At 31.4% G+C, this 27,122-nt stretch overlaps 1 protein-coding gene across 1 annotated transcript; it reads right to left on the reverse strand.

Annotated features, from left to right (window-relative positions):
- Positions 1 to 1,723: 1,723 nt before the first annotated feature.
- Positions 1,724 to 25,748, reverse strand: LOC130899353 (cilia- and flagella-associated protein 69-like). The gene is made up of 14 exons (XM_057809250.1): positions 25,535 to 25,748; positions 23,884 to 24,070; positions 22,121 to 22,366; positions 20,550 to 20,775; positions 18,193 to 18,326; positions 17,981 to 18,135; positions 16,524 to 16,699; positions 14,030 to 14,184; positions 12,484 to 12,791; positions 11,404 to 11,602; positions 6,764 to 6,978; positions 5,945 to 6,148; positions 3,384 to 3,605; positions 1,724 to 1,922 (listed from the first exon to the last, which is right to left on the reverse strand). The coding sequence occupies exons 1-14, from the start codon at positions 25,685 to 25,687 to the stop codon at positions 1,809 to 1,811; spliced, it is 2,694 nt and encodes an 897-aa protein (XP_057665233.1). The 5' UTR covers positions 25,688 to 25,748; the 3' UTR covers positions 1,724 to 1,808.
- Between the last annotated feature and the right edge of the window lie 1,374 nt (positions 25,749 to 27,122).

Genomic DNA, 27,122 nt, shown 5'->3' on the forward strand with positions numbered 1-27,122 from the left:
TATTCATTTCCATTAAATGGCTGTCTACTATTAATTATCATGAGAAGCTTCAATGATAAATTACTGAGATTTGCGGTTTTTATACGTTTCGTCATTTATCCTTGTGAGGGGTTAAATCGTTGATAACTACTCAATAACAATCAGCTGATAAGTGATCTACCTGAATCCGGGTTATAGTTTCCTTATAGTCCTTCTATCTTTAATATTAACTCTATGTTCATTCTACGTTAAAAATTGACAGATGACAGCTAACAACTTCAAATAAACAAAAATCAGCTGTTAAATTTTTTCTTCGATTAAATAAGTTGAATTTAGATAATTTTAAAAAAATATATCATCAGATTTCATTAATTGATGATATTTTTACTATGTAAATAAACAACAGAATATTCACTTTCGTGTAATGGACATATCTACATATATAATGCTTAGCGAAGCTGGAGAATTTATATATTTTTTTAACGATATAATACTAGGAGAATCAGTAAGTGTATTTATGTTATTTTAATTATCAACTATTAATCTTCAAATAGCCTTAAACTGACGACAGGAATGTGTGGAAACATAATTACAAATTATGTTGTTGAAAACGTTTTAAAAACAGTAAAATTATCAAATGTTCCTCACTGTTTCATTCATATTTTATATAATCTTTTAGTCTTTAGAGGATTTTCTTTTGGTGGTGGGTACTTTAGTTGCATTCATAGCTTTTATACTCTGGTGCTGCTTTCCGGTAACCCCAAAAGAAGCTATTACGTCTGATTTACAGGATTTGGACAAGAATGTAATTAAAGAAATGGCTTATAATCAGTTAGGTACTGAGTGAGTTTTTATACAGGAAAAATTAATTCGATGTGGAGCTCCATTTCGCATACCAATAGATTTGGTACCATGGTATAATATGTAAAATAATGTGAATATGCAAGTTTTAGTTCTAAAGAAAAGAAATAATTTTTGTGAAGGTGGTTAATAAATTAAATCGGAAAAATTCAATCATGTCTATTTATTTCCTAAAAACTGATAAAATTTCTAAATTAATTTTAAGTTTTATAGCTTTTTAAATTTCAGCTAGAGGCGCTGGTTTAAAGTGAAGTCACAGAAATATGTAAATTAGGTAAATTCCTTTGAATTTGACATTATGTAGAATTGATGGTGTAAAGTGACGTGCCTGAAATGTCATTGTTTGTGACGTAAATTTGTTTGCATTTGCTTCTAGAGGCATTGGTGTAGACTCAAGTTTCTAAAATATATCAAACGTCACTATTTCTGGACTAAATTAGTTGGAATATGTCACTAGAAGTGCTGGTGTAGAGTCAAATCTCCAAAATAACATGACAAACGTCACCGATTCTGGGGTGAATTCATTTGAATATGTCACTAAAAGTTCTGGTGTAGAGTCAAGTCTCCGAAATATGGCAAACGTCACTGTTTTGTTTGTGTGGTAAGTTTGTTTGAATTTGCTACTGGAGGCTTAGTTGTAGAGTGAAGTTTCCAAGTATTATGTCAAATGTCATTGTTTGTGGTTAAATTCGTTTGAATATGTCATTAGTTCTCGTAGTGTAGTCCTCAAAATGTCATTGTTTATATACTTAATAGATCTATATAAAATTTATCACACAGTAATTCATTTATAGTGGTACAGGGTGATTAAAAGAAATTTATTGTGATAGAGTTTTATCAACTTTTTTGTGGCATTATTCCAATTGATTAAAAAATAGTCTCAATCATTTCGATGAATATAATTTTAAAAGAATACAATCAAACTGTAAAAAATAATATATGGGTTGATGACTGGTTCCTCATATGGATTAAAGTAAATCTATGAAAGCAAAAGTGGATTTGGATTCATTGGATAAAATAAGCGAGACGTCATCGTCCTCTGGTTTTTCTTCAACAACACACATGTTTTGTTTAAAAATCGGCTGAAAATAATCATTGATAATAAACAAAATTATTTTTTATCAATTTCTTCACATTACGAATCACTAATTCATGCAAATCTATGCAAAAGCTGTAGAATACGTGTATTAATTACATGTATTTTACGAGGGGTAATAAAACAGTAATGTAAGTTCAGTTGATACAAACGAAATATGATTTAATATACTTTTACCAACTTATATTATACAGGGGTGCATTAAAAAGATAATACGTATAAAATTTTGTATAGATATTTGTTATTAGAACTTATAACTATGAATTTTACGAGGGGTAATACAAAAATAATGTAAATTTAGCTGAAAGAAACGAAATTTGACATAATACACTTATACCAATTTCAAATTGAGTTAACTTCGTCTTATATTATACAGGGGTGCATTAAAAATGATACTTTTCAATATAATACGATGTCTAATAAAAATATTGTAAAACATTCTGATAAAAACAAGAAAATTCAATTTGAATTGATTTTTCTTAAAGTTAATTGAGTAAATTATGTATTATAGTATACAGGAGGCATTGAAAAAAAACACGAATTAAATTTTTTATAAATCTTTGTTATTAGAACTCATAACTATAAATTTTACGAGAGGTGATACAAAAATAATGTAAACTTAGCTGAAAAAAAGGAAATTTCATATAATACACTTTTACCAACTTCAAATTGAGTTAACAATGTTTTATATTGTACAGGGGTGCACTAAAAAGAGAACACAAATAAAATTTCGTACAAATCTGTGTTATTAGGAGGCGAGGTAGAAATATAATGTAAATTCAGTTGAAACGAACGAAATTTGAATTAAAACACTTTTACCAACTTTAAATTGAGTGAATTATGTCTTATACTATACAGGGATGTATTAAAAATGGAACTTGAACACTTCTCAATATAATACGATGTATTATACGAAGTCTAATAGAAAAATACTGTAAATTATTCTAATATAAACAAATAAAATTCGATTTGAATTAATTTTTCTCAAATTACTGCCCTTTGAATAGTAATACAGTTATACAATCTTAAAATACATCATCGGAAAGGTGTGTTTCAAAATAGTTTCGGTCGTAAGCCGTTAAATGTCAGAAATAAATTCCCTTTTAGCACATTCTTGATTCAGAGGAAAAACCAAAAGTCGCGTAGTGCTGAATCTGGCGAATAATATGGATGAGGACATACTAGGAGGACTTTTAGCGATAAAACAACGATTTCTTATACAGTAGCTTGTCCTGATGTAAATGAAAACCTTTTCCAAATGTTTGTATCTTTATTTTCGTTTACTTTGAATTTAAAGGACGTCTCGATCCTTCCTCATTCTTAAATGACTAATTTCTTGTTTTAAATCGCTTATATAACTTATAAACAGTATTCAATTCACACCGCAGAAAAATTTAAACATTTCTTAAACTTCTTTGATTGAATTATATCGAAAAAATATACTTACAGTGACGCGAGATCTGGTAGAGAACGTTTGATGAAACTCAGGTGAAGCATTAATATGGTCCATTGATTTTTCGACTTGCGCAACTTGTTTGTAAGCTTGAGCTATGCGGAACATTCTCTCTGTACATCTAGCCAAATATTTGGCTTCGTTTATACTTTCTAAAGCTTGAGTTATACGGGCGTCGTTCAAATTTCTGTACGTTTCTTGTTCGTCCATTAGATTCTAGAATCAAAAAAAATTATCGATGCAAATTCAGGAAGTTTCAAGATCTATCCTATACTCAATCGTTACTGAACAGTTTGCGCTCGCTAGAGTCCCAACTGACAACCACAAACCTGCAGAATTGGCGCAGGCGATGAGAAATGGATTGTGTATGACAAATCCCAAATCACAACGTTAATCCCAACAATGGATGCACGCAAATTCTCCAACGAGATTAACAAAATTCAAACAAGGTAAAATATGTCGAAGGAAAAACCAACACGATGCACCGATTCACAAGTCGATCATTAAATCGAACGAATTACACTTTGAATTGCTTCCTCATTCACCGTATAGTCCAGATCTGGCCCCAAGTGACTACTAGGCTAGGTATTCAAGCATTTCCCCTTCTAATTCTTCATCGTAGCATCGGGATTTTGACAGTTGATAGGCGTGTATTCAAAAAGCAAGATCTACATAGTGCCGGGGGGATGCCACTCCTTTTAGGGGGTGGAAAATTTTTTATCCAAAATAACCCGAGAAATCGAAAGATCGGCAAATTTGTAGTGAAAATTGGTATATAAAGTTTTTTCGTCAGATCAATAGTTATTGAGTTATTCGCAATTGAAAAGTACGATTTTTCGTCAAAAAAACTGCATTTTTCAATAGTTTTTTACATATAACTCTCTAATGATGCATTTTATCGAAAAATATATGAAGAACAAAAATGAAGCTTATAAAAAAACAAAGAAATTAAGCTATTTTACAAGATCTTAATGTTCTACCTAAAGCAAGTTATAGATACTTGAATAGTTTTTGTTTTACGTAATTAAGTACTTAACCTCAAATGCCAGGAATAGAGTACATTTTTCAACAAAAAGTCAGAGACTACTTTTTAAAGAGCTTAAAAAGACCTTTCAAATGATTACTGATAAAATTCGTTTCGACTGAAATTTCAGTGAGATATGATGTAAAATAGTTGAAGTTGAAAAAAATAATTGCACTAAAACTAATGCCTTTTCATTGAAATTCAATATTAAACTTATTTCTCGTACCAAATACTTTATTTGGATGTTATTCACGACATCTCACATTTCGGCTGATTAGAAATGCATAATTTTGAAAAAAATGAGCATTAAATAATACTTTTTTTTTATTTAAAAAAAATTTTTTTTTGCTTATTTTTTTTCTCCATAACTATAAGGGATACAAAAAAAATAAAGAGTCAAATTAAAGTATTTTTTATGGCGATTATTTTGTTTTTTTTTATTTTTTTTTGTAGCATAAAAATTGACGGAGTTATAACCAAATTAATCTGTCACTACAGTGCGAGAATTGCTTATACACAGCCCTTTGACCCTTTATTAATAAAATTTGGACAGACTCAAGCCCTTTTAACATACATAGGCTTGTAGTCCTGAAAATTACCTTTAAAATGGTTTTTTGTAGGATGTGATATCTTCAAAATTAATGAAGTACATAAAAAATAAAAATTTGAATTTTTTTTTGTGAACTATAGGATATGAAAAAGTTTCAAATTTTGGCGCACGGATTTTTTCTGTTGGTGCTAAGTTACCTGTAGGTACATTTAAGAGTACCAAGAGATAATATACTTATAATCTTGGTAGAGGGGTGGTTCTTAAGGGGTGTCAGGGTCTAGAGAATGAAAAATCACTTCGTGTTTGGAAAATACACTTTAATACCGAAAGAATTCAAAATCAAAACATTAACAGTTATAAAAAAAAATTTTTCTATCAAAGGGGTGGTTCTTAAGGGTTGACAGAGTGTAGACTATTGAAAATTACTTCAAGTAGAGACTTTAATACCAAAAAGAATACAAAATCTAAAAGTTTGCAGTCATTAGATTTATTTTTATTTGATTCTCTGCAAAGGGGTAGTTTTTTAAGGGTTGAATAATGAAAATTAATACCCAATTAAATTTTATTAAAATTCTATGAATTTTTTACAGTATAAATGAAATTGCAATGTTTTAAATCGTTAAAAGATTTTTTTCCTAATATTATTTTCGTCAGAAGGGTAGTTTTTAAAGATGTTTAAGGGTTGATACTTCGAAATATATAAATTTTCTATTATACAATATGTTAAGATATTTATGCTGCATAAACGAAAAACATTTGGATTGAAAAAAAGGAAGAAAAACTGTAATATTGGTATTTTTCGATAAGGGGTGGTTTTCACCCTTTAAAAACAATTTGCACGCCTTGCGACCATAAAGATCTTGATATTGAGGGTAAGACGAGCTTGATTCTAAATTTTCATGAAAATCGGATCCGCATTAAAGAATTCGGACACCATTTTGAGCTTGAATACCTGATGTCAAAAAAGTCAATTATACTTACATCAACTAATCCATCTTTTAACAAATCCTCTTGGACTTCTTTCAAATGAGCCCCCCATCTGTGCGTCCTTTCAACTAAAGCGTCTATCACCATACGATCGATTGGCAGAGGTTCAAATTCCATCATTTCGAACTCAACTTTCAATTCTTCCCATATTTCACCAAATTTCAAACCGAGAAAATTTTCCGCCAACAACAAAGTCATCTAAAATACATCATACAATCATAATAGATTAATTACCTCATAAATATCATGAGAACACCCTCTACGACAATCGAACGCAATACAACAATGAGTGATCATCGATTTTTGTTAAAAATTACGATGATCGAATGTGAAAACATAGAATGTGGATGAAAATAGACTGGACTGAAACAGTCTACAGAAATGACTGATTCTTTAGCGCTTGAAGGTCATATTGGTGTCAATGATGGACAAATGTGATCAATTGATAAAAAAAGAGACTTAGTGGGGTCAATTTTAAGTGTTAGATATTCAATCAACAATATACTGATCGTAAAGTTTCACAATTTTTAAACACCGATACTTGTTTCATTTAATTCGATGTTATTTTCCTTTCCGGTGCACTATGACTTTTATCAACTTCTCAAGGAACTCTCTAAGAGTTGTGTTGAAACCAATATCAAAATACGTACTTTCCACTACCCCAATAACTTATTTTAAGTACGATAACCCTTAAAAATGAACGTTACGTCCATGGTTTGCTATGGAACTAAGAAAATATCAAAGCTAGTCGATGAAGAAGATAAAAAATAAAGATAATGTAGTAGAAGATGTTAAAGACGTTAATTTACACACCCGATCTTCTGTGGATAAATTTTCGTTGCAGGTTTTGTAAGAACCGTTCGCTATTTCGAAAACATCTCCGTATCTGTCGTATATCAAACATAGAAGCGCGTAAATTTTCGGTCTACAGCTGGCGTACATATCGGCCATCGATGGATTTTCTCCGATATTTTTATTTTCAAAAGTTGATTTGTATTGATCTTTACCCATCAACGGGTATCTACCATCTACAATAACGTGAATCGCAATCAAAATTTTATTTAAGTATAAACATGTTGTCCAACATAAAAAACATAAGCAAGTCAAAATAATTTATTTCCAAAAAAAAAAACGTGAGTTATGTTAAGAAAAATCCGAAACATTCTAAAAAGTAAAACGTATAAAAATCGATTTACGTAAACAACTGTCAGCATTTTATTAGTATAAATATAAATAATGAATTTTGTTAATTCAATCGTGAATTTAATTGAGTTCATTCGATTGAAAAATTGTTAATTGTGTTTTTTGTAACAATAAAGTTTTTTAAAAATAGATTTTCAGAAGTAAAATCTTTAACTCGTCGAGTCAAAAATAGAAAGAATGATTAATCATGAAACTGTAGTTAAATATTAAAAGTAGAGAGGGGATGTTATTAAGATTTTGTTCGAGTGGATTCGAACTGCCAATAAAAAGAGAAACAACATCGGTATACCAATCTCCCTACTCTACACTATTTAGATTAAAACAAAAGGAAATCAATGAAAATAACTGAAATTTTTTGTGAGTACTGTAATAAAAAAAACTAAAATTGAAAAGATATTTGAAAAAATTACCAGCGAATATAAAGAATAATATCTTGAAGGCTTAAATATAATCGGAGGTTGTTTCGAATTGAGTGTGAGGTGTAATAGTCCGGGGAACTAAGATCAAAACTCTATCAATGAGAAAAGGCTGTATGAAGTCGCACTACCACTTGAAAATCATAGATGTCGCCCAGTTATTCACCCTTGAGTAAAGTATTTGAAGGTAGAAATTCCTCAGTGTTTTCTCTACGCCTTTATCGATTTCACCATATCTTATTTCTCCTTCAACTACTGAATACACTATCACTACACTAGCACTCACAATTACACTGCCTAACAAAGTTATCGTCTTCAAACACTGAAATCAGTTTCCATCTGAATATCACCAACCAAAAATTTTGACTCTAGTTTCTTGTTTTAACTTTTCTCAATTTTTTTCTGTGTAACGTGCCGTTCGGTTTGTTACGCTTTTTTTTCAAACATTTTGAATATTCTTTTGTTCACGTATTGTGGTACAGTAGTCACTTCTGATTTATTTATAGTCCGGGGAAATAAAATCAAAAAATCTACCAATGAGAAAATTAGGGGTGATAATTTTTTTACCTAAGTGCACCGACCCCTCATCTCCTTCCTAGATTTCTGATCAAATCACGTGAAAGCTCGAAACGCAGCTCGCAAGCACATTTGAAAGCACTAAAAATCGATGGTATTTTTGCTTATAACTTTTTCTGACGTACTCACACAAAAAAATCGTAGAGATCATATTTATAGGAAATTTCACGCCCTACACGATGACCGTAGTTGATTTGTGAAATAAACATTTTTTCGACTTGAAATTTTCCAAAAAATGAAAATTTTTTGGAAAGGTCGTTTTTTAACCGGCAACCATACTAAAAATAGCCGTATCGAGGTCAAAATATAGGGAAACATAGACTGTGTGCTTTAAAAAATTTAAGATTTTTCAGATTCGGAAAATTCAAAATGGCGGCCGCAAAAATCGGATATAAATGTTTTTTTTCAATCACGTGTCCTTTTGGAAACATTAACGATATCGAAACGCGATTGGTTGCAATCGATAGAGAAAAAGTTATAGTTTTAAATATAAAATGAAAGAAAAAATATATAAACTTTTTCACATAACTTTTTTTAAGTATTAAAAAAATTTTTTTTTCTGTTATGTTTTTCCTCATTTTCGCATTGAAAAATAAAGTTAAACATTTCACTTAAGCTTGAAATGAGTTTGGCGTTAAAAAACGCGTATTTCAAAAAAAAAATTTTTCTAAATAAGATAATTAGAAGCCGAGATATAGAAGTTCAAAGTTTGCTTCATACTTTGACCGTACTATTAAAAGTTTTTAAATTGTGATTATTGCACTAGATTGTTACACCTGTGTATTGATTAAATACAGATTTGAAAGTACGTTGTGTCACTGGCTTCATTAAAAAAAAGTCAGTAATCTTACCGCGCTCGACCGAATCTGAATGTGATTTCTGCGGCCGCCATTTTGAATTTTCCGAATCTGTAGAAACTTAAATTTTCTATAGCAAACAGTCTATGTTTTCCTATGTTTTGATCTCGATACGGCTATTTTTAGTATGGTAGCCGGTTAAAAAACGACCTTTCAAAAAAATTTTCATTTTTTGGAAAATTTCTAGTCGAAAAAATTTTCATTTCACAAATCGATTACCGTCATCATGTAGGGCGTGAAATTTTCTATAAATTTGATCTCTACGATTTTTTTGTGCGAGTACGTCAGAAAAAGTTATAAGCAAAAATACCATCGATTTTTAGTGCTTTCAAATGTGCTTTCAAGCTGCGTTTCGAGCTTTCACGTGATTTGATCAGAAATCTAGGAAGGAGATGAAGGGTCGGTGCACTTAGGTAAAAAAATTGTCACCCCTAATTTTTTTAATTTTCTCATTGGTATATTTTTTGATCTTACTTCCCCGGTCTATAAATAAATCAGAAGTGACTACTGTACCACAATACGTGAACAAGAAACTCGAATCGAAATTTTTGGTTGGTGATATTCAGATGGAAACTGATTTCAGTGTTTGAAGACGATAACTTTGTTAGGCAGTGTAATTGTCAGTACTAGTGTAGTGATAGTGTATTCAGTAGTTGAAGGAGAAATAAGATAAAGTAAAATCGATAAAGGCGTAGAGAAAACACTGAGGAATTTTTACCTTCAAATATTTTACTCAAGGGTGAATAACTGGGCGACATCTAGGATTTTCAGGTGAAAGTACGACTTCATACAACCTTGAAGAAAGTTTATGAACGCTCTTGGCAAACTTAAGATTGCAAGTTGTACCGCTAGACGGCGTTGCCAAAGTGATCCAATAGAAATTCTTTATTATTGGTTTGATTTTAGCCACAACATGTTTAAATGCGAGTCGGTAATTGTTTTTTATTTGTTTTTTCCGTGAAATTTCTAAAGGTAACGGATGTTACTGATTTGTTTCACTTCGGATGTTATTTTTGTTCAATCTCATCCCAGTATCAAGTTTGGAAGTACTGCAATCTCACCCCAGTATAATTAGAAGAAGACTGCACGCCTAGAGGGCGCCCTAGGCGCGTTGGGTATCTAGATATCTTGTCTACGCACGTCCCAAAATACGTTTCCGTTACTATTATAGTATTTGTGCAGTCTGCGATTTGATACGAACCTGTCGAAAACTAACCAGTATCGTTATTTAATAGCCAGATCTCGTATTGTCAGTTGAAGAAGAAAGAAAAACTTGTGAAGAATTATCTAGATCGGAAAGGCTTAAATATAAGGAGATTTAGAGATAATCTTCCCGATATTGAATAGGTAAGACTGTTTTCGAAAAGATATCCAGCACCGTGTCATTAATACGTCCTTTGACAATTTAGAACGGGAATTAGAGGGAGTTCCATCAGAAAATTTTTGGAATTACGTCGAACCCAACCTATCCGACGACCCAGGCAATGAAAAAGTCATTGGAACTAATACCATCAAATGGAAAGTGTCAGGGCCTAGGTCATCGACCTACTCGAACAAAGAAGATTCGCCGTTTCATGGGAAAACACGCAGGAAAAAAAAGTCAATGTAATGTAATAGTTGGAAGAAGCATTTCAATCGGCGACATTCAAAAACAACCAGTTGCATTTCCCAGTGGTACCGCTTCATGCCTTACTTAAAAAACTATGACGATATCCACCGATTCCGACAGCTCCCTTCAATCGGAGGAAGACCAAGACTTCAGAGAACTTGAAAGTGAAAACGAAGACACACTAGAAAATACAAGAACTGGATGTAACGAAGAACTCAAAATCTGAAAGTTTGTTCTGGTTTTATTTGAGATAAAGATTTACAAATCTCCAGTTGGCCCACGCCGGACGACGTTATCTGGTACGCAGAAGAAGAGATTTTGCAGGTCGTTACAGTTTGGAATGTCACGATTTTTCACCAAAGAATGTTATTTAATTTAATTTTCTTCGCCTATATCCCTGCGTGTCTTTACATTTTCTAAATAAAACGATGTGTGGCCAAAGTAACTTAACTTGTCCGTCCGACTTTGGCCACTCAATTTAAAAAACAAATAGATTTAGAAATCCTTCAGCTTTTTGCCACTTTCAAAGCTGAAAGTTCTAGAATAGACCTACAAAATAAAACTAAGAACAAACAGCTATAACATTTGGTTTAAAAGTAAATATGTGACCCAAATTTATGGTAGGAAAAGAAACTAAATCGCATGGTAAGGTACTGCCAGTGATAAGATACAAAAAAAGTGCTACCAACAAAGCAAAAATCGTTTTTCCGGTCAATAAAATCGTTGCTTGACAAGGAAATTATTATACTACCAATAGAACCAATCTTTTAGGTCTTAAGCATACGTACGTACCTGCAATAACACCATTTGGTCCAATCTGAACACCCAATTCTTTATTTTCGTTTCTAAATATGTCCATCAGTAAAGGTATTAACGTTTTTCCATTCTTACCTGTCCACGTTATCATATAAGGGATGCTTTTACCCTTACTGAAATCGCATAAATCTACCAATGCGCCTAGAGTTATGATTTTAACAGCTAAGGGATAAACCTACAAATACAAGACGAATAATTTGAATCGACGTTTAACCAAGGCTGTACTTCAGTCCAAAATCTCCTTCAAATAAATTTTTTTTTGATATTACGTATATTTATTTATTAACATTCACAATATACGCCCCTCCTCTATCCCTACATCGCTCCGTATCTCGAAAAAATAGAAGAAATCTTTTTCTGACAGCTCCTTTAGGACGCACGCTTCGACAGACTCAAATTCAACAATCGCACGAATACTTAATCAATATTAAAATTGAACAAAATTACCGATTTTTTTTTTTTTCAAATTTTCATTCAATTTTGACGTGGAATGACGACCCAAAAGTAAATCATCTTCAACACCATCTCGGCCATCTTAAAAACGCTCGAATCAATCAAAAACACGTGTGCGCGACAAACAAGTTTCAGTTGAAGTTTCAAGTGGAATTTCTCATTAATCTGTTGCACTATTTTTGAGGTAAAATAAAAAAAGCAGCCCCTATACAAACGAAGGACACGGCTATACTGGTTTGTCTACAGGAACGGTATGCATCGCATTCGAAAGAGTGAGCTTCAGGTTAAACAGCTGACAGTCGTTAATATTTTTTTGTAGTAGCGCGTTATTTAACATTTTCACTGCCATGACTACAAAAGGGCGTAGTTTACTAAAAACTGTCAGAAAATAAAATATTTAATCGAAAATTGCATAAATTTCAAATTTTTAACTATATAAGAAAAGCAATTCTTATTGATTTTCAGTTGTGACGTCGTAGATTTAATAAAAATTTCGAGCAGTTATTTGCCTGATGATCACGAGGTTATCGTTGCCGGCAACGTAGCGTGTGCTGTTATAATACAGTTTTTATTTATCAGTTACTTGCATGAATGAAATTTTACCTGTAGAAAGTCGAGCATTAAAAACACGCCGTGGTGTTTCAAAAAGTGTTGTGTCAGTTCATCATTGTTGACTATCACTTCCCAAATGAAATCCATTATGGCTATAATGATTCTGTTATCATAAACCGGTTCTTTATGTTTCTGTTTCAACAGACGTTTCAAATATTCGATTGTTAAATCTACCGAATCGGTGCTGTTACTAACTTTACAATGTCCGTAGATAATAGATAAGATGTGAAACGCTTCTTGTATACATATTTGCGCTTTCTCGCTAAATATTTCGTAGGTTAATAATTTTCGAGAAACTTCTACGGATAATAAATAAATTAGGTATCCTACTACGAGTTAAAACTATCTGTATATGGCAAAATACTCATAGTAAAATCGTGAAAATTTCTACGTTTAGGTTTTCGGATACGATCTTTTTCGCTAAAATATTTTCAAAGATGGCCGACTTCCGGTAGAACCGGAAGTCGACTGTAACTTTGTTATTTTAAATAAAACACACTTTATATTAATACATTTTTGAAATCTACATGAAATTTTAATATACTTTTGTCTAAAAACTTTATTCGAAAAATGCATACTTTTTGAGTTAATAATTTTTTTGTTAACAATTTTACCGTTGCAGACATTTATAAATTATTTTTTTACGAGAATACCCTTAAAGATATTAGAATGGTTTCTATTCGGATGCTTTTAGCAAAATCAGACGTATTTGAATGTATGTTAAAAATTTTTTCATTTTATACAGGGTGTGGTGGTAAACCTTACCGTTATCCAGATATTAAATGTTTTACGTAAATTGTTAGAGATGCAGGTGTGGTCTAAATTTTATTTTGACTCGATGACTTTAGTTTTAATTTTTTTATGTATACTTTTAGTAGGCTTTGAAATAAATGACACTTATTCAACTGTTATTAGTCAATTGTTGATACTTTCGAAAATAGTTAAAATTGCCTAGTTGTCAATTTAATAAATAAAATTTAGACCACACCTGCATCTATAAAAATTTACAGAAAAAATTTAATATCTGGATATAGAGGTTTAAATATAGAAAAGTATACATGAAAAAACCGAGTAGTTCTATTTAAAAAAAAATGAAGAAATTTAATATTTATGAAGTTGAACTTTGAACACTTTTTGTACATACCCTGTATAAAATGAAAAATTTTTCAATATAGATTCAAATACGTATAACCTTACTAAAAGCAACCAAATAGAAACCATTTTCATATCTTTAAGGGTATCCTCTTAAAAAAATAATTTATAAGGGACTGTAACTGTCAAATTTTTAACAAAAAAAATTAATAACTCGAATATATTAATATACAAGGTGTTGTATTAAAAAAAAACAAAGTTACAATCGACTTTTTTTGAGCGATCACCGTTACAAATGTCAAACTTTAAGATGTCAATGTCAGATTTGACATATTCACAACAGTGTTGCCATATCTCAAAACTTAAGTAGCAACCCTAATTGAAATTAATAAATATTCATTTCCGAAAAAGCGTAGACGTTATATATTATAATAGGAAGTCTCACCTATAATTACGTCACATCCGTTATTGAATAAAACTGAATTTAGTACCACTTTTCTTGGATCTTCTTGTAAAGTTTTTCTAAGGGTATCCAAACATTTTGATAGCAAAATTAAACCGCTTTCAGAAGATACATTCTGTTTCAAGTTCTTTATTAAACTGCGAACGTGGAATATGACATTAAATACGAGGTATGGTTGAAAAATAATCGAAAATGGAAAGACAACTTAATGAATATCAGTAGAAGTACTGTCATTGGATAGAAATGCAATTATTTCAACGTGGAATCCATATCAATCAATCGGTCATATTCCATAACCTCACTTAATATATGTTTGAGAATGATTTAAATTGTGCTAATCAGAGAAATAATCATATATATATATATATATATATATATATATATATATATATATATATATATATATATATATATATATATAGCTTGTTTTTTAAATGGAGGTTTGTTAAAAGTTGGATTCCTTTGATCGAACTATGTTTTATCGTCTCTAATTTTGCCAAAACGTGGTTTTCCTTTGGTCGATTTGGTCAAAAATTGGAATTCAAACCATTATTTTGTCAAATCCATTTCGCTTAAACGACTCTGGCTGCATTCGGCCAGCTGAGACATGTATTCAAGTCAGATATATCGACATATCTCAAACGGAAGCTGTTTCGTCGATGGATTATGGATTTGCGGCTCGGAAATACTAACATTGACACAAAAAACTGTGAAAAAAAGAGAGGAATGCAATAGAAAGGGCAACACATTTAAAATGGAACTGGGCTGGCCATGTCGCAAATTTGCCAGATAATATATCGACGCAGATAATACTGGAATGGCATCCCAGGAATGAAGAAGATATAGAAATAGAAGACGACCACTGGACGCGATGGATGGACGAATTGAAATGGATATCTTCCAACTTCCAATTAGATCCAAGATGTCCAAGACCGAACGAAATGGTTAACTGCTAAATGATGTTGATGATTGGTCTACTCATGGCTTTTTATCTTCGATTTGTAATATAGTTTTTGTGAATGTGATATCGTCAATTGCTTTCCTCAGTTCTTCAGTTTGATATAAAACGGCTTTTTGAGTGCAATTGTTACAAAAGTTGATTTTTATTTGTTTAGTTTGTTCGAAAATTGCTTTGTTATCTCCAGTATTGTCAAAACTTGACTTTCCTTTGGCCAATTTGGTCTAAAATCAGGTTTTCAAGTTGAATTTTGTCAAAAAATGTCTGTTCGTTAATTTGATCACAAATATCGTTTAGAATTTGTGTAAAAATAGATTTCATTTGGTTATTTTGCATTTTGAATTCACTTTTCTCATAAAATGGCTTTAAATTCGGTCGAAAAATAACTTTTTCAAGTTTAAATTTGCTTAAAAATGGTTTTTCCATGGTCAATATCATCAAATATTGTTTTTTCATTTCTAATTTGGCCAGAAAATAGTTTTCCAATTTCAAATTTTTCCAAATGATCGGTTTCCTTCATTCAAAAAAGGGCCTTTTCAATCTCAATTGTTTTACTTTGGCTAATCTGATCGAAAATTAGATTTTGAATTCCGTTTTGTCATCAAATGGCTTTTCTTTGGTAAGTTGAGTCAAAAAATGACTTTTCCAAGTTTACAGTTGATAAAAAATAGTTTTTCTATGGTCGATTTGTTCCAATATTGTTTTTCCATTTCTAATTTGGTCAGAAAATGATTTTCCTTTTCTTAATTTCTTCCATTTGGCCAATATAGTCACTAATTGGACTTTTAATTTAGTTTTGTCAAAAGATGGCTTTTCTTGGGTCTGTTCCAGTTTTAATTTTGTTAAAACAGTCTTTTCTTGAGACAATTATTTTAAATATTGTTTTTTATCTTCAATTTAGTCTTAAAATTGTTCTACATCTTAATTTTTTCAAACACTGTATATTTTTTGGAGAAAGGAAAAGGTTTTTTCTAGCTTAATTGTCTTTTGGCCAATATTGTCGAACAATTTTCCCAAAAAATGACTTTTGAAAAAAGGCTCTTCTTTGGTATGTTTGATTGAAAGCAAATTTTCTTAAAAAATAGTTTTCCCTTGTTTATTTTGTTTTTATTTTTGCCAATTTTAGCTTAATTGTGATCTTTTGGCCAATTTTGCCGAAAATTGGGTTTTAAACTTGTTTTTCTTCAGTCAATTTGATACATTATTGGTTTTCCATCACTTCTTCTAGGTTAATTGTGTTCTTTTGGCCAATTTTGCTAAAATTTGGGTTTTCAATTCTGCCAAAAAACTGATTTTCTTCGTACGGATTAGTCAAAAAATGGCTTTTCCAAGTTTAAGCTAGTCAAAAAATGACTTTCCTTTGGCCAGCTCATCCGAATGTTGCTTTGAATGTTAAATCTGATCAAAAAATTCCAATTTTTTTTCGAAAAAGAGTTTCCAAGGACTGTGTGCGAGACAGAAAGAGAATTAATGGGAAAGAGAAAAAAGAAGAGGAGTTTTTCTCATAATCTTACTCACATCGTAGGTCCGGAATTTTCTATAAATTCATCTTCTAGATGCGGAACTAATATATTCAACATCTTATAACTCAATATTTTTATAACGCAAGCATGTTCTTTGGGATTGCTGTTTTCTTGAGATGGATGACTGATAATTTTCAATATTCTGTACATAATTCTATTCTGTTCCAAAATCTGCAACAAATAATAATAACCTGCAACATACGAGGTTTTGAAAATTTTCCTACAATGAATTTAACTGCTTTTTCAATTAAGTTTGTTTAAATTCTCATTTTGGCAACAAATGGATATTTTTTTTATGCAGTTTTATTCAAAAATTGTTTTATTTCGTCTACAAATTACTTCTATGCGATTAACGTAGCCGGAAACAACTTTTCCAAGTTTAATTTTTCTATGAACTGCATCTTGAAGTTTACTGTTAGCAAAAATGGTTTTATTTGGTTCAAAACGCTCAAAAAATAGTCTTTCATCTTGAATTTGGCCACAAAATTGTTTCTCATTTTCTCATTTGTCAAAAAATGGTCTTCCTTCATTCGATTTGGTCAGAAAACGATTTTTCCTGGGTAAGTTTTGTCTATGAGCTGCAACTCGGAGTTTACTGTTGCCAAAAATGGTTTTATTTGGTACAAAACGCTCAAAAAATAGTCTTTCATTTTGAATTTGGCCAAAAATTTATTTTTTAGCTCTATATTTGTCAGAAATGGCTTTCCTTCATTCGATTTGGTCAGAAAACGATTTTTCCTGGGTAAGTTTTGTCTATGAATTGCAACTCGGAGTTTACTGTTGCCAAAAATGGTTTTATTTGGTTCCATGTGCTACAAAATTAGTGTTTCATATTGAATTTGGTCAAAAAATAATTTCTTAACTCTAATTTTTTTGGCAGATGGTTCTCCTTAATTCACTTTTACCGGAAAATAGATTTTTCTAGTTGAATTTTGTCTATGGATTATTTCGATGAGTTCAATTTTGTCGAAAATTAATTAGTAAACTTTAATTTTGTCAAAAAATGGATATCAATTGTTCAACGTATTCAAAAATTAGTCTTTCAACTGGAATTTAGAGGAAAAACCGTTTGGCAACTCTAATTTTTACGAAAAACTGCTTTATTCCAATCAATTTGATAAAAAAATGGTATCCATATAATATTTTGTCGAAAAATGCCTTTTATTTGTTCATTTTTGCCGAATAACTGTTTTTTCAATTTCCCTTGGTCATTTTGTTGAGAAAAGTTTGGTTTTATGAAAAATTTTATGAAAAAACTCCTAAAAATGGTTCTTCCAACCATTATTTTCAAGTTTATGTAGTCCAAAATTAGTTTTTCCTCATACACATCTCCATTCCATTATCCACCACAGTGTATCATTCCACTTTCATAATATCGAATCGTTTCGCATCCACAATTCGTTAATCACCCCAAAATTGCATCCCCACTTCCGTATTATTTCTAAAACTTACCCCTTTACCTCCGGAATATTTCAAATATACCGGAATAAAGCAAATAAACAGTTTCAGGAAGATAAAATCGTCCAGTGGTATCAACGGCTTGATCCTCAATAGGATCGTATCTCGAATGAAATCTTCGCTAGCTTCACAACTCGACCTCAAAAAATCTGAAAAAACTCATCGAAATTACGACCCGGCACCAAAATTGTTTGTAATAATCTCACCCCGTGCTAAACCGCTCGGAACGAATTCCGAATCGGGAAATAAATCGACTATCCAGATAATACAAGTCATTACAAGATTTCTCGCGGGCGTATTACGAACTTTGGTTACATAAATGTATACGTATCTCAAATGCCTGAAAAATTTCATGAAATTAGATGAAAATACTAATTTGGGGTTATCAATCTTCGAATTCATCGACCAACGTATTCACCAGATCCGTTCCCCAGTGACAAAGTTTTACTTGCAAGCGATTCTTATTAGATGATCGCAAACAGGGTAAAAAAGCATATATATAGGGTGTTTCAAAAAAATGTTGTGCCGTCTCTATGTTAGTTAGAAAACTGAAAAATATTTTGGGTTTCCTCTTTAAGAAATTTTCTTACTAAAGACGCTTCTAAACAAGGAAAAGTGACCAGATTCGTACTAATAGTTAATAATGGTCGATCTAAGTTTTTTATGTCGTTGAATCTGAAGATAAATTTTTTTGTTCAATTAAATGAAGGCGAAACCTTGTCAAAATCGATTTTAAAAAAAAATTTGGATAAACATTGAGTCTCGGTGTTTCCTGTTGCCAAAAATTGCTACATTTGGTTTAATATGTTCAAAAAATAGTATTTCATTTTGAATTTGGCCAAAAAATTGTTTCTCATTTGTCAAAAAATGACTTTCCTTCATTCAATTTGGTCAGAAAACTACTTTTCCAAGCTTAATTTTTTCTATGAATTGCTTCTCGGAGTTTACTGTTGCCAAAAATGGTATAATTGGGTCCAAAATGCTCAAAAAATAGTCTTTCATCTTGAATTTGGCCAAAAATTTATTTCTTAGCTCTATATTTGTCAAAAATGACTTTCCTTCATTCGATTTGGTTAGAAAACGATTTTTCCTGGATAAGTTTTGTCTATGAATTGCAACTCGGAGTTTACTGTTGCCAAAAATCGTTTTATTTGGTTCAAAACGCTCAAAAAATAATCTTTCATTTTGAATTTAGCCAAAAATTTGTTTCTTAGCTCTATATTTGTCAAAAATGACTTTCCTTCATTCCATTTGGTCAGAAAACGATTTTTCCTGGGTAAGTTTTGTCTATGAATTTCAACTCGGAGTTTAATGTTGCCAAAAATCGTTTTATTTGGTTCAAAACGCTCAAAAAATAATCTTTCATTTTGAATTTAGCCAAAAATTTGTTTCTTAGCTCTATATTTGTCAAAAATGACTTTCCTTCATTCCATTTGGTCAGAAAACGATTTTTCCTGGGTAAGTTTTGTCTATGAATTTCAACTCGGAGTTTACTGTTGCCAAAAATGGTTTTATTTGGTACAAAATGCTCAAAAAATAGTCTTTCATCTTGAATTTGGCCAAAAAATTGTTTCTCATTTTCTCATTTGTCTAAAAATGGTCTTCCTTCATTCAATTTGGTTAGAAATCGACTTTTCCAAGTTTAATTGTTTCTATGAATTGCTTCTCGGAGTTTACTGTTGCCAAAAATGGTCCAAAATGCTCAAAAAATAATCTTTCATCTTGAATTTGGCCAAGAAATTGTTTCTCAACTCTACATTTGTAAATTTGGGGAAACCTTATCAAAATCGACTATAAACTATAGACTTTTTTTGCTTTAACCGGGTTAATTTAATTTGAATTTTGTCCAAAAATAATTTTCAAATTCTAATTTTGTCAAAAAATGGATTTTGTTCATTTAGCTTTGTCGAAAAATAGCTTGTTTAGCTTAATTTTGTCTATAAATTATTTGTCTGCGTTAAACGTACTCAAGAATTGATTTTCAATTTCAATTTTGTCAAAAAATATTCTCTCAATCAATTTTTTCGAAAAATATCATTTCTTTGTTCCATTCCAAAAAATGATTTGTGAATAAACCTAAAAAGAAATGGTTTTCTTCTGTTCCCTTTGGACAAAAACCGCTTTTTTAAATTTAACGTTGTCTATAATTTTTTTCTAAACTTCTTCAAAAAATGTCTCCCCTTCTTCTAATAAATGGAAAACCCACTTTTCCAAATTGAACTTGGAATTAATCAGAGAACGAGATTATGTCGAATGACAGAAGGTATAGGGAGGTAAAACAAGTAATAAAAGAAGAAGAATCTGGAAAAACAGCAGAACAAGACCAAGAAAAAAGAAGTCAAAGGAGGTTAGAAGAGGTTTGATAGATAGCGGAAGAAAGGACTCGACGAAATGGGGCAACAAACATAAAGTAAGAGAAAGATCTCGAAGCGGAGGACCTAATTAGTCTGTAGGACTAATATATATATATATATATATATATATATATATATATATATATATATATATATATATATATATATATATATATATATACAAATAAAAAAAAACAATCGTAATTTACCATAAAGAAAATCTCGTCACCATAGGTACATTTGGTAAAAGTTCCGTATGGGCACTAAGGTAGAGAGCAATCAAATTGATAATCGATGTGATCATCCTCAAATTAGTAAAAGATGGCGTTATATCCGGCGGATCACACATTGGAACATCTGGATATATATTTCGCCAATTGTCTTCTAAACGAATCAGAAGAGTATTTAGAATATCTTCTTTGGTCATTTTTCCACCTACAATTCAAAAATTAACGTTCGATTAATGTGATTTTGAACATTGAAAGATGTTAGTTGACATAATTGCAATGAATCGGACACCATTTTGTCTAGATCTTAATCCAATTGAGGATGTTTGGTACAACATTGATCGATGGCTATTGAACAAAGGAAAATCGACGCAATCGACTGTTACCTCAAGCAAGATTTGAGAGGATCTGCCTCTTAGTTTATCAATAATGTGATTTTGAACATTGAAAGATGTTAGTTGACATAATTGCAATGAATCGGACACCATTTTGTCTAGATCTTAATCCAATTGAGGATGTTTGGTACAACATTGATCGATGGCTATTGAACAAAGGAAAATCGACGCAATCGACTGCTACCTCAAGCAAGATTTGAGTGGATCTGCCTCTTAGTTTATCAATAATGTGATTTTGAACATTGGAAGATGATAGTTGACATAATTACAATGAATCGGACACCATTTTGTCTAGATCTTAATCCAATTGAGGATGTTTGGTACAACATTGATCGATGGCTATTGAACAAAGAAAAATCGACGCAATCGACTGTTACCTCAAGCAAGATTTGAGAGGATCTGCCTCTTAGTTTATCAATAATGTGATTTTGAACATTGGAAGATGATAGTTGACATAATTGCAATGAATCGGACACCATTTTGTCTAGATCTTAATCCAATTGAGGATGTTTGGTACAACTTTGATCAAAGGCTATTGAACAAAGGAAAATCGACGCAATCGACTGTTACCTCAAGCAAGATTTGAGAGGATCTGCCTCTTCGTTTATCAATAATGTGATTTTGAACATTGGAAGATGATAGTTGACATAATTGCAATGAATCGGACACCATTTTGTCTAGATCTTAATCCAATTGAGGATGTTTGGTACAACTTTGATCAAAGGCTATTGAACAAAGGAAAATCGACGCAATCGACTGTTACCTCAAGCAAGATTTAGGAAGATCCGCTCCACCATAAGAACGTGTGAAAAATAAATTATTGATTAATTAGAAATCAATGATTTTAATTGTGAAATTATCTATATGATGTAAGCTGTTATTTTTCTCAATATTAAGTTATCGCAGTGAATAAAAAACAAAATGTTTGGAATGTGTGTGTGTGTGTTCAACATTCTCGTCTGTAAACGATACAATCCACAGAGTGTTCTGAATAAAAGCTTACTTTACATTTTTTTATTTATTCAGTATATGAAAAAAAACAAGCTATGATCTAAAAAGAAAAATCAAAATTCAAAGAAATTTAAGAGAAAATGAAGTAAAAGCTTACTCTAAACTTGTTCACTGAAACTAATTTGGAAAAAGTTAATAGGTACTTACATATTTCGGGAAATTCTGATATTAAACTAAAAGTTAGATCCAAAGCTTTAGGAAACAACTCATCGTCGATGATGAATAAAATTTGAGCTAAAATTCCGGGGAATCTACCGGAAACGGATGCACGTCTACGTTTTTTCAAAATTACCTGATTTTTATCTTTCTCGTTACGTAATTCCAAAATGGTTACGATCGTATCCAATACGATTTTTCGAAAATTCACCTCTTCCACTCGCAACAGCACGTAACCTAAAATAATTATCAACGTTTTCCCTTATAACAACAAGGATACGAAAATATTATTTCGAAAAATCACGTACTTAACACCAAAGTTTCTAATAAATTCCATTACAGAAACCTGAGAGTGGAAACGGATCTTCCGTCTCTTTTGTTTTTGATTTTTTGTCTTAAAATTTTGAGGAATACATTTTTTATATATAAAATACGTAATTCGGTCCAAAAGCTCTTGGCCTAAAGGTCATAAGTGGAAAAAAATTATTTCCCACTCTTCAGAACGTCAACTTATACCGTTATAAAAATATGATGCATCTAGAGTCAAAATATTTAGCTTTGCGAACAAAAAATAGTCAGACGGGACCAGACCTGAACCATACGGTGGATGTACAATCTATGTGAATCCAAATTCGTGTGCAGCAGCCTTGGAAAGCGAAGCAGCGTGGACTGGAACATTGTCTTGAATCAAGCAAACACCTCGTCTAATTTTGACGCGCAAAACTCAAATTGAAACACTTTCTAAAACTACTTGAATGAGTGGTCTTTGTAGTATAAAATAAAACAGTTTTTCATTATTCCGAGCTCATAAAATTTCTGGTCATCATCACCAAAAAACTGAACCAGATGCGGTCAAAGTTTAATCATTCAAAGAATTCTGCAAACTTCGAAATAAATGGTAATCAGATGGTGCTAGATCAGGGCTGTATGAGGGATGTGATACCACTTTCCAGACAAGCTCCAATAGTTGCCAAATATGTTATAAGGCCTTGTATTATCATGGTGGAACACTAAATCTTTCCGATTCGATAATTTTGACAATTTTTCTTTAATTGCTTCATCCAGATTTATTAATCGTTGACAGTAAACATCAGAATTGATCATTTGGTTCCTTGGAAACTCATTAAACTTAGAGCATGAGTTTTTAATGTTGTTTTTCAGCTTTCGATGTCATTTCCGCTGGTCACTTCTAAAGTTACGTCAATGTGACCAGTATCACGTGACGAAAGGCAAAGTACAGCACTAACATAAGTTATTCAAAAAATAAAACAACGCTATCTCTCAGTAAAAAGCGAAAGTACTTAGTTACCAACCTTATATAATAAAATAGAGCAGCAAGTTGATACTTTATTTAAAACTTGTTGTAACTTGTAAAAGACGCGCGTAGAAGGACTTCACTCCACGTCATAGTGTCAAAAGTTTCTAATTTATGCCGTGGATTTAAAACGCTATAAATCAAATTTATTTTCTGATAATGTTTCAGAATTTCTTCTCGGGCTGCCTGAGAATTCATAATAAGCTTTTCAACTACTTTGTTTTAAGGTTATATTCAACAATTTTAATTTATACTTTGTCGATTAACTATATACTCAATATTAAGTTAATAATCGACAAACATTTGCCATCTTTTATCTATGATACTTCTAGACTTTTGCAAGACTTGTCTTGTCTTGAGTCTCGACTCGAAAGCGAAATCTCGCAAACGAGAACAACATTAAGTTTAATACAAACGCAGAATCGTGCTTGGTACTTACCTAACACTGCAAAATATTCTTGTAGATCGTTATCAAATCTCAATACGTCCGAACTTACCCTTAGACGTATTGGTATTTTGCAAATTGCCAATAAACTTTTCAGAATATCTCCAAATTCAGGTATTTGTTTGAATCTCTCGCTTAATATTTCCAATAAGGTCATTAAATTCGGTAAATCAACTATCATCTTTACATAATGTTAAGAAAATTACAAAGAATAACGTGGTAACTAATAGGAGGGCTGCTACTTAAATATTTCGATTCAGGTACCTCCAAAACGCATAAACAGCTTCTTCAGATGTAGAAAAAAGTTAACTTTTGATCTGCGGAAAGAAGAAGAAAACATCGGGTACCAAACAAGGACTGTACGGTGAATGAACAATCAATTTGTTGTTTTGACTGTTCAAACACGTTTTTGGTTAATCTGATGTGTGGTTGGAGAATGATTCATCTTCCGAGATTAGTTTCCCTGATTTTTTCGAACACTTTTTGCAAAACAAACACTGGTGCAACATTCAGAATTCCGCGTTGCTCTAATGGAACGGTGGCAAAACGTCCAGGCGACCATTTGCTTTTGTTGGATTCGGCTCGACTTGAAACACCCATACAATCGATTTTGTATACGGTATCTAATGGGAATAAATCTTTTTGACAGCCACTCACGGTATGTCACTTGCAATATAACGAATAGAATCGATGTTTTATGTTTTATCATTATCGCCAACTTAAGTAGCAACCTTCGTAAAGTAATTTTTCATCAATTTCTATAATTTTATCTCATCTTTGAGGTTATAATGCGCGTTGATCGCGCGTATCATCAACAGTACATAAACAAAGCGTACAATTAGTATTACGAGCTAGCTTTTAGAACTCTTTTCCAAAGTAATCCACAAAGGGAATAGACAAATTTTGTAAGATCTATATTGCCTCAAACAGTTTGGGTCTATAAATGCTGTTGATACGAAACTAGGTCCTGAGAATAATTGGAAACCTCTACTGGAACTATTCCGCAAACCTTATAATCGAAGTAGAACACATATAGGAAGTCAGAGGAGTCATCCAAGGCTGCATATGATCTGTATTCATCTTCAACTCGTACTCGACTCGAGCGGAGAGACAGAAAATACTGTAGTGCTAAATAGATACAGGTTAAACAACATCAAATATAGAAGATTTACAAATCCTGATGGATAGTGTCACCCATTACAGTCAGCAATACGGCCTAAATATTCGCCGGACCTCCTGGATAACAAATAAAGTCCTCAGAAGAACGAGAAGTAATGATAACCGTAGAAACTTGTACACTGCAATACTCAGAGATATTCTGTAAGGCAAAATATTTGGAAAAAGAGTTCCAGGAAGACGACGAACATCCTGGCTTAAGTAACCGGTTCAATAAAATCTCTCTTCGTCGCTGGTAGTCACCACAAGAAAAAGAAGAAGAGGAAACATCGAAAGGAATGATCAATTGAGTTATTACAAATTATGGGAACCTACATGGGAACTGTTGTCGCCCCATCATCTAATTCCCCATTTACATGAATTTAACAAGCGCTGGGCACTTACAGATAACGATGTCTGCAGTTTCTTTTCGCTTCGTGCCCAAGCGACATTCCCAATCGTCCAAGATGCTTATAGTAAAAAAGGATACGAATCCAATTTTTGCTGACGCGATGTAACACCAAAGTAATTCAATTACTCTCTCGTCGTTTTTCGTTATTTCGCATTCCAAAAGATTGATTATCTTATTCAATAAATCTGAAGGTTTTGTTGGATAACTACACGCACAATATGTTTGATCCATTATCAAAAATTGTGAAACCTACGTCAAAAATAAAAGTTTTAACGTTCTTTATTGTTTGATAGATCAACTGATTTTGTTCGCGGTATTTATATCAATGATTGAAAAAGTGTGACATCATAAAACGAGTTGGTGACACTGATTCGTTTCCAAACGCTCATAATACACTCCTTGTTTCCCTCTCAAAATGAGGAAAATTATTACCATGGGGTGTAGGATTCTTATTTAAATCTTATTGTTTATAGAGGATAAGGTAACGATAATCTGTGGTGTAAAATTAGTTATTATAAACGTAAAATGAACAACAGAATTTCAATGTCAATATTAAATTTTGACAGTATAGCACTCTAATCGTTCAACTTATCTTTTGATCTAATACGTTAAAGAACGCACCTCAACTGTTTATGACAGTTAAAAGTAGTTCAAATGTATTCTACAATTGAAATTTTTATCGTCGATGTAAAGTTTATAAAAGTAATCAAATGATTGTGTTTTACCATGTTTTTGGAAATAGAAATCCATCGGTAAACGTATACAAATACTTACTATGTATTGGTATTTAAATGGTTGAGAGAATAAAGAAGGTGAGGTTATGTAAAAATATTTTGTTATTACGATTATTTATATTCAAAATAACGTTTATAATGAAATTAGTACACTATAACATAGGATGAAAATCATAAGACCTAAATTAATATTGTATGGAACATAAATTACCTTCAAGGTAATTTCTAGTAAGTTGTATATATATATATATATATATATATATATATATATATATATATATATATATATATATATATATATATATATATATATATATATATAATGAATAATAATAATGAATAAAATAATTTTTAAGCGTTGAACTTTGACCAGAACCTCGTATTTTCTGTATGGAGTATAATTTTAAGGGAAAAAACGTTTTTATAATTAAACGATTTGAAAAAAATCATGTATTATATGCAGTTTGTGTACTTGCTTTGGAGGTTAATTGAAAGGTGATTAAGAAGCACAAAATTATGACTGATTACAGTAAAGACATAAAAAAACAATTGTTCAATTGCAAGGTATATGAACTAGTGTAATTATATTTATTTTTGATAGTTCCTATAGGGAGAGTTAAGCTTTTGGGCTGTATAATTTACCCCAAAATAATCCTTGAAATTAGGTTTTAATTAATAAGAAGCCAAATTTAACAAGAATGTAAAATGACCAGTAACAAATAAGAGATTTATTTGACTCAATTTTAATCTTTGTATGTCTTTATTTACCATGATAAGTATTATATAAAATTAATACATTCACACTTATTTTCACGTTTTTCACCAGAATTCCCTTCCAAGAAATTGCTGGTACTCTTTCAAATAGAAAGTGAATTTCTTATAAATGCCACAACAACTACAAAAGTTTCTTGTTTGGGTTGTGTACCTTGCAG

The sequence above is a fragment of the Diorhabda carinulata genome, chromosome 11 (genome assembly GCF_026250575.1).
Source record: "Diorhabda carinulata isolate Delta chromosome 11, icDioCari1.1, whole genome shotgun sequence".
Classification (NCBI taxonomy): Eukaryota; Metazoa; Arthropoda; class Insecta; order Coleoptera; family Chrysomelidae; genus Diorhabda; species Diorhabda carinulata.

Bases quoted from the DNA above. Each gene is read 5' to 3' on its own strand.
- LOC130899353 (XM_057809250.1), bottom strand. From the start codon at position 25,687: ATGGATCAAACATATTGTGCGTGTAGTTATCCAACAAAACCTTCAGAT. The intron at 18,327-20,549 runs GTAAATTACGAT...GAAATTTTTCAG, and splicing joins GTGACGAGATTTTCTTTATG to GCATTTGAGATACGTATACA. The intron at 11,603-12,483 runs GTAAAATTTCAT...TTGTATTTGTAG, and splicing joins TAATGCTCGACTTTCTACAG to GTTTATCCCTTAGCTGTTAA.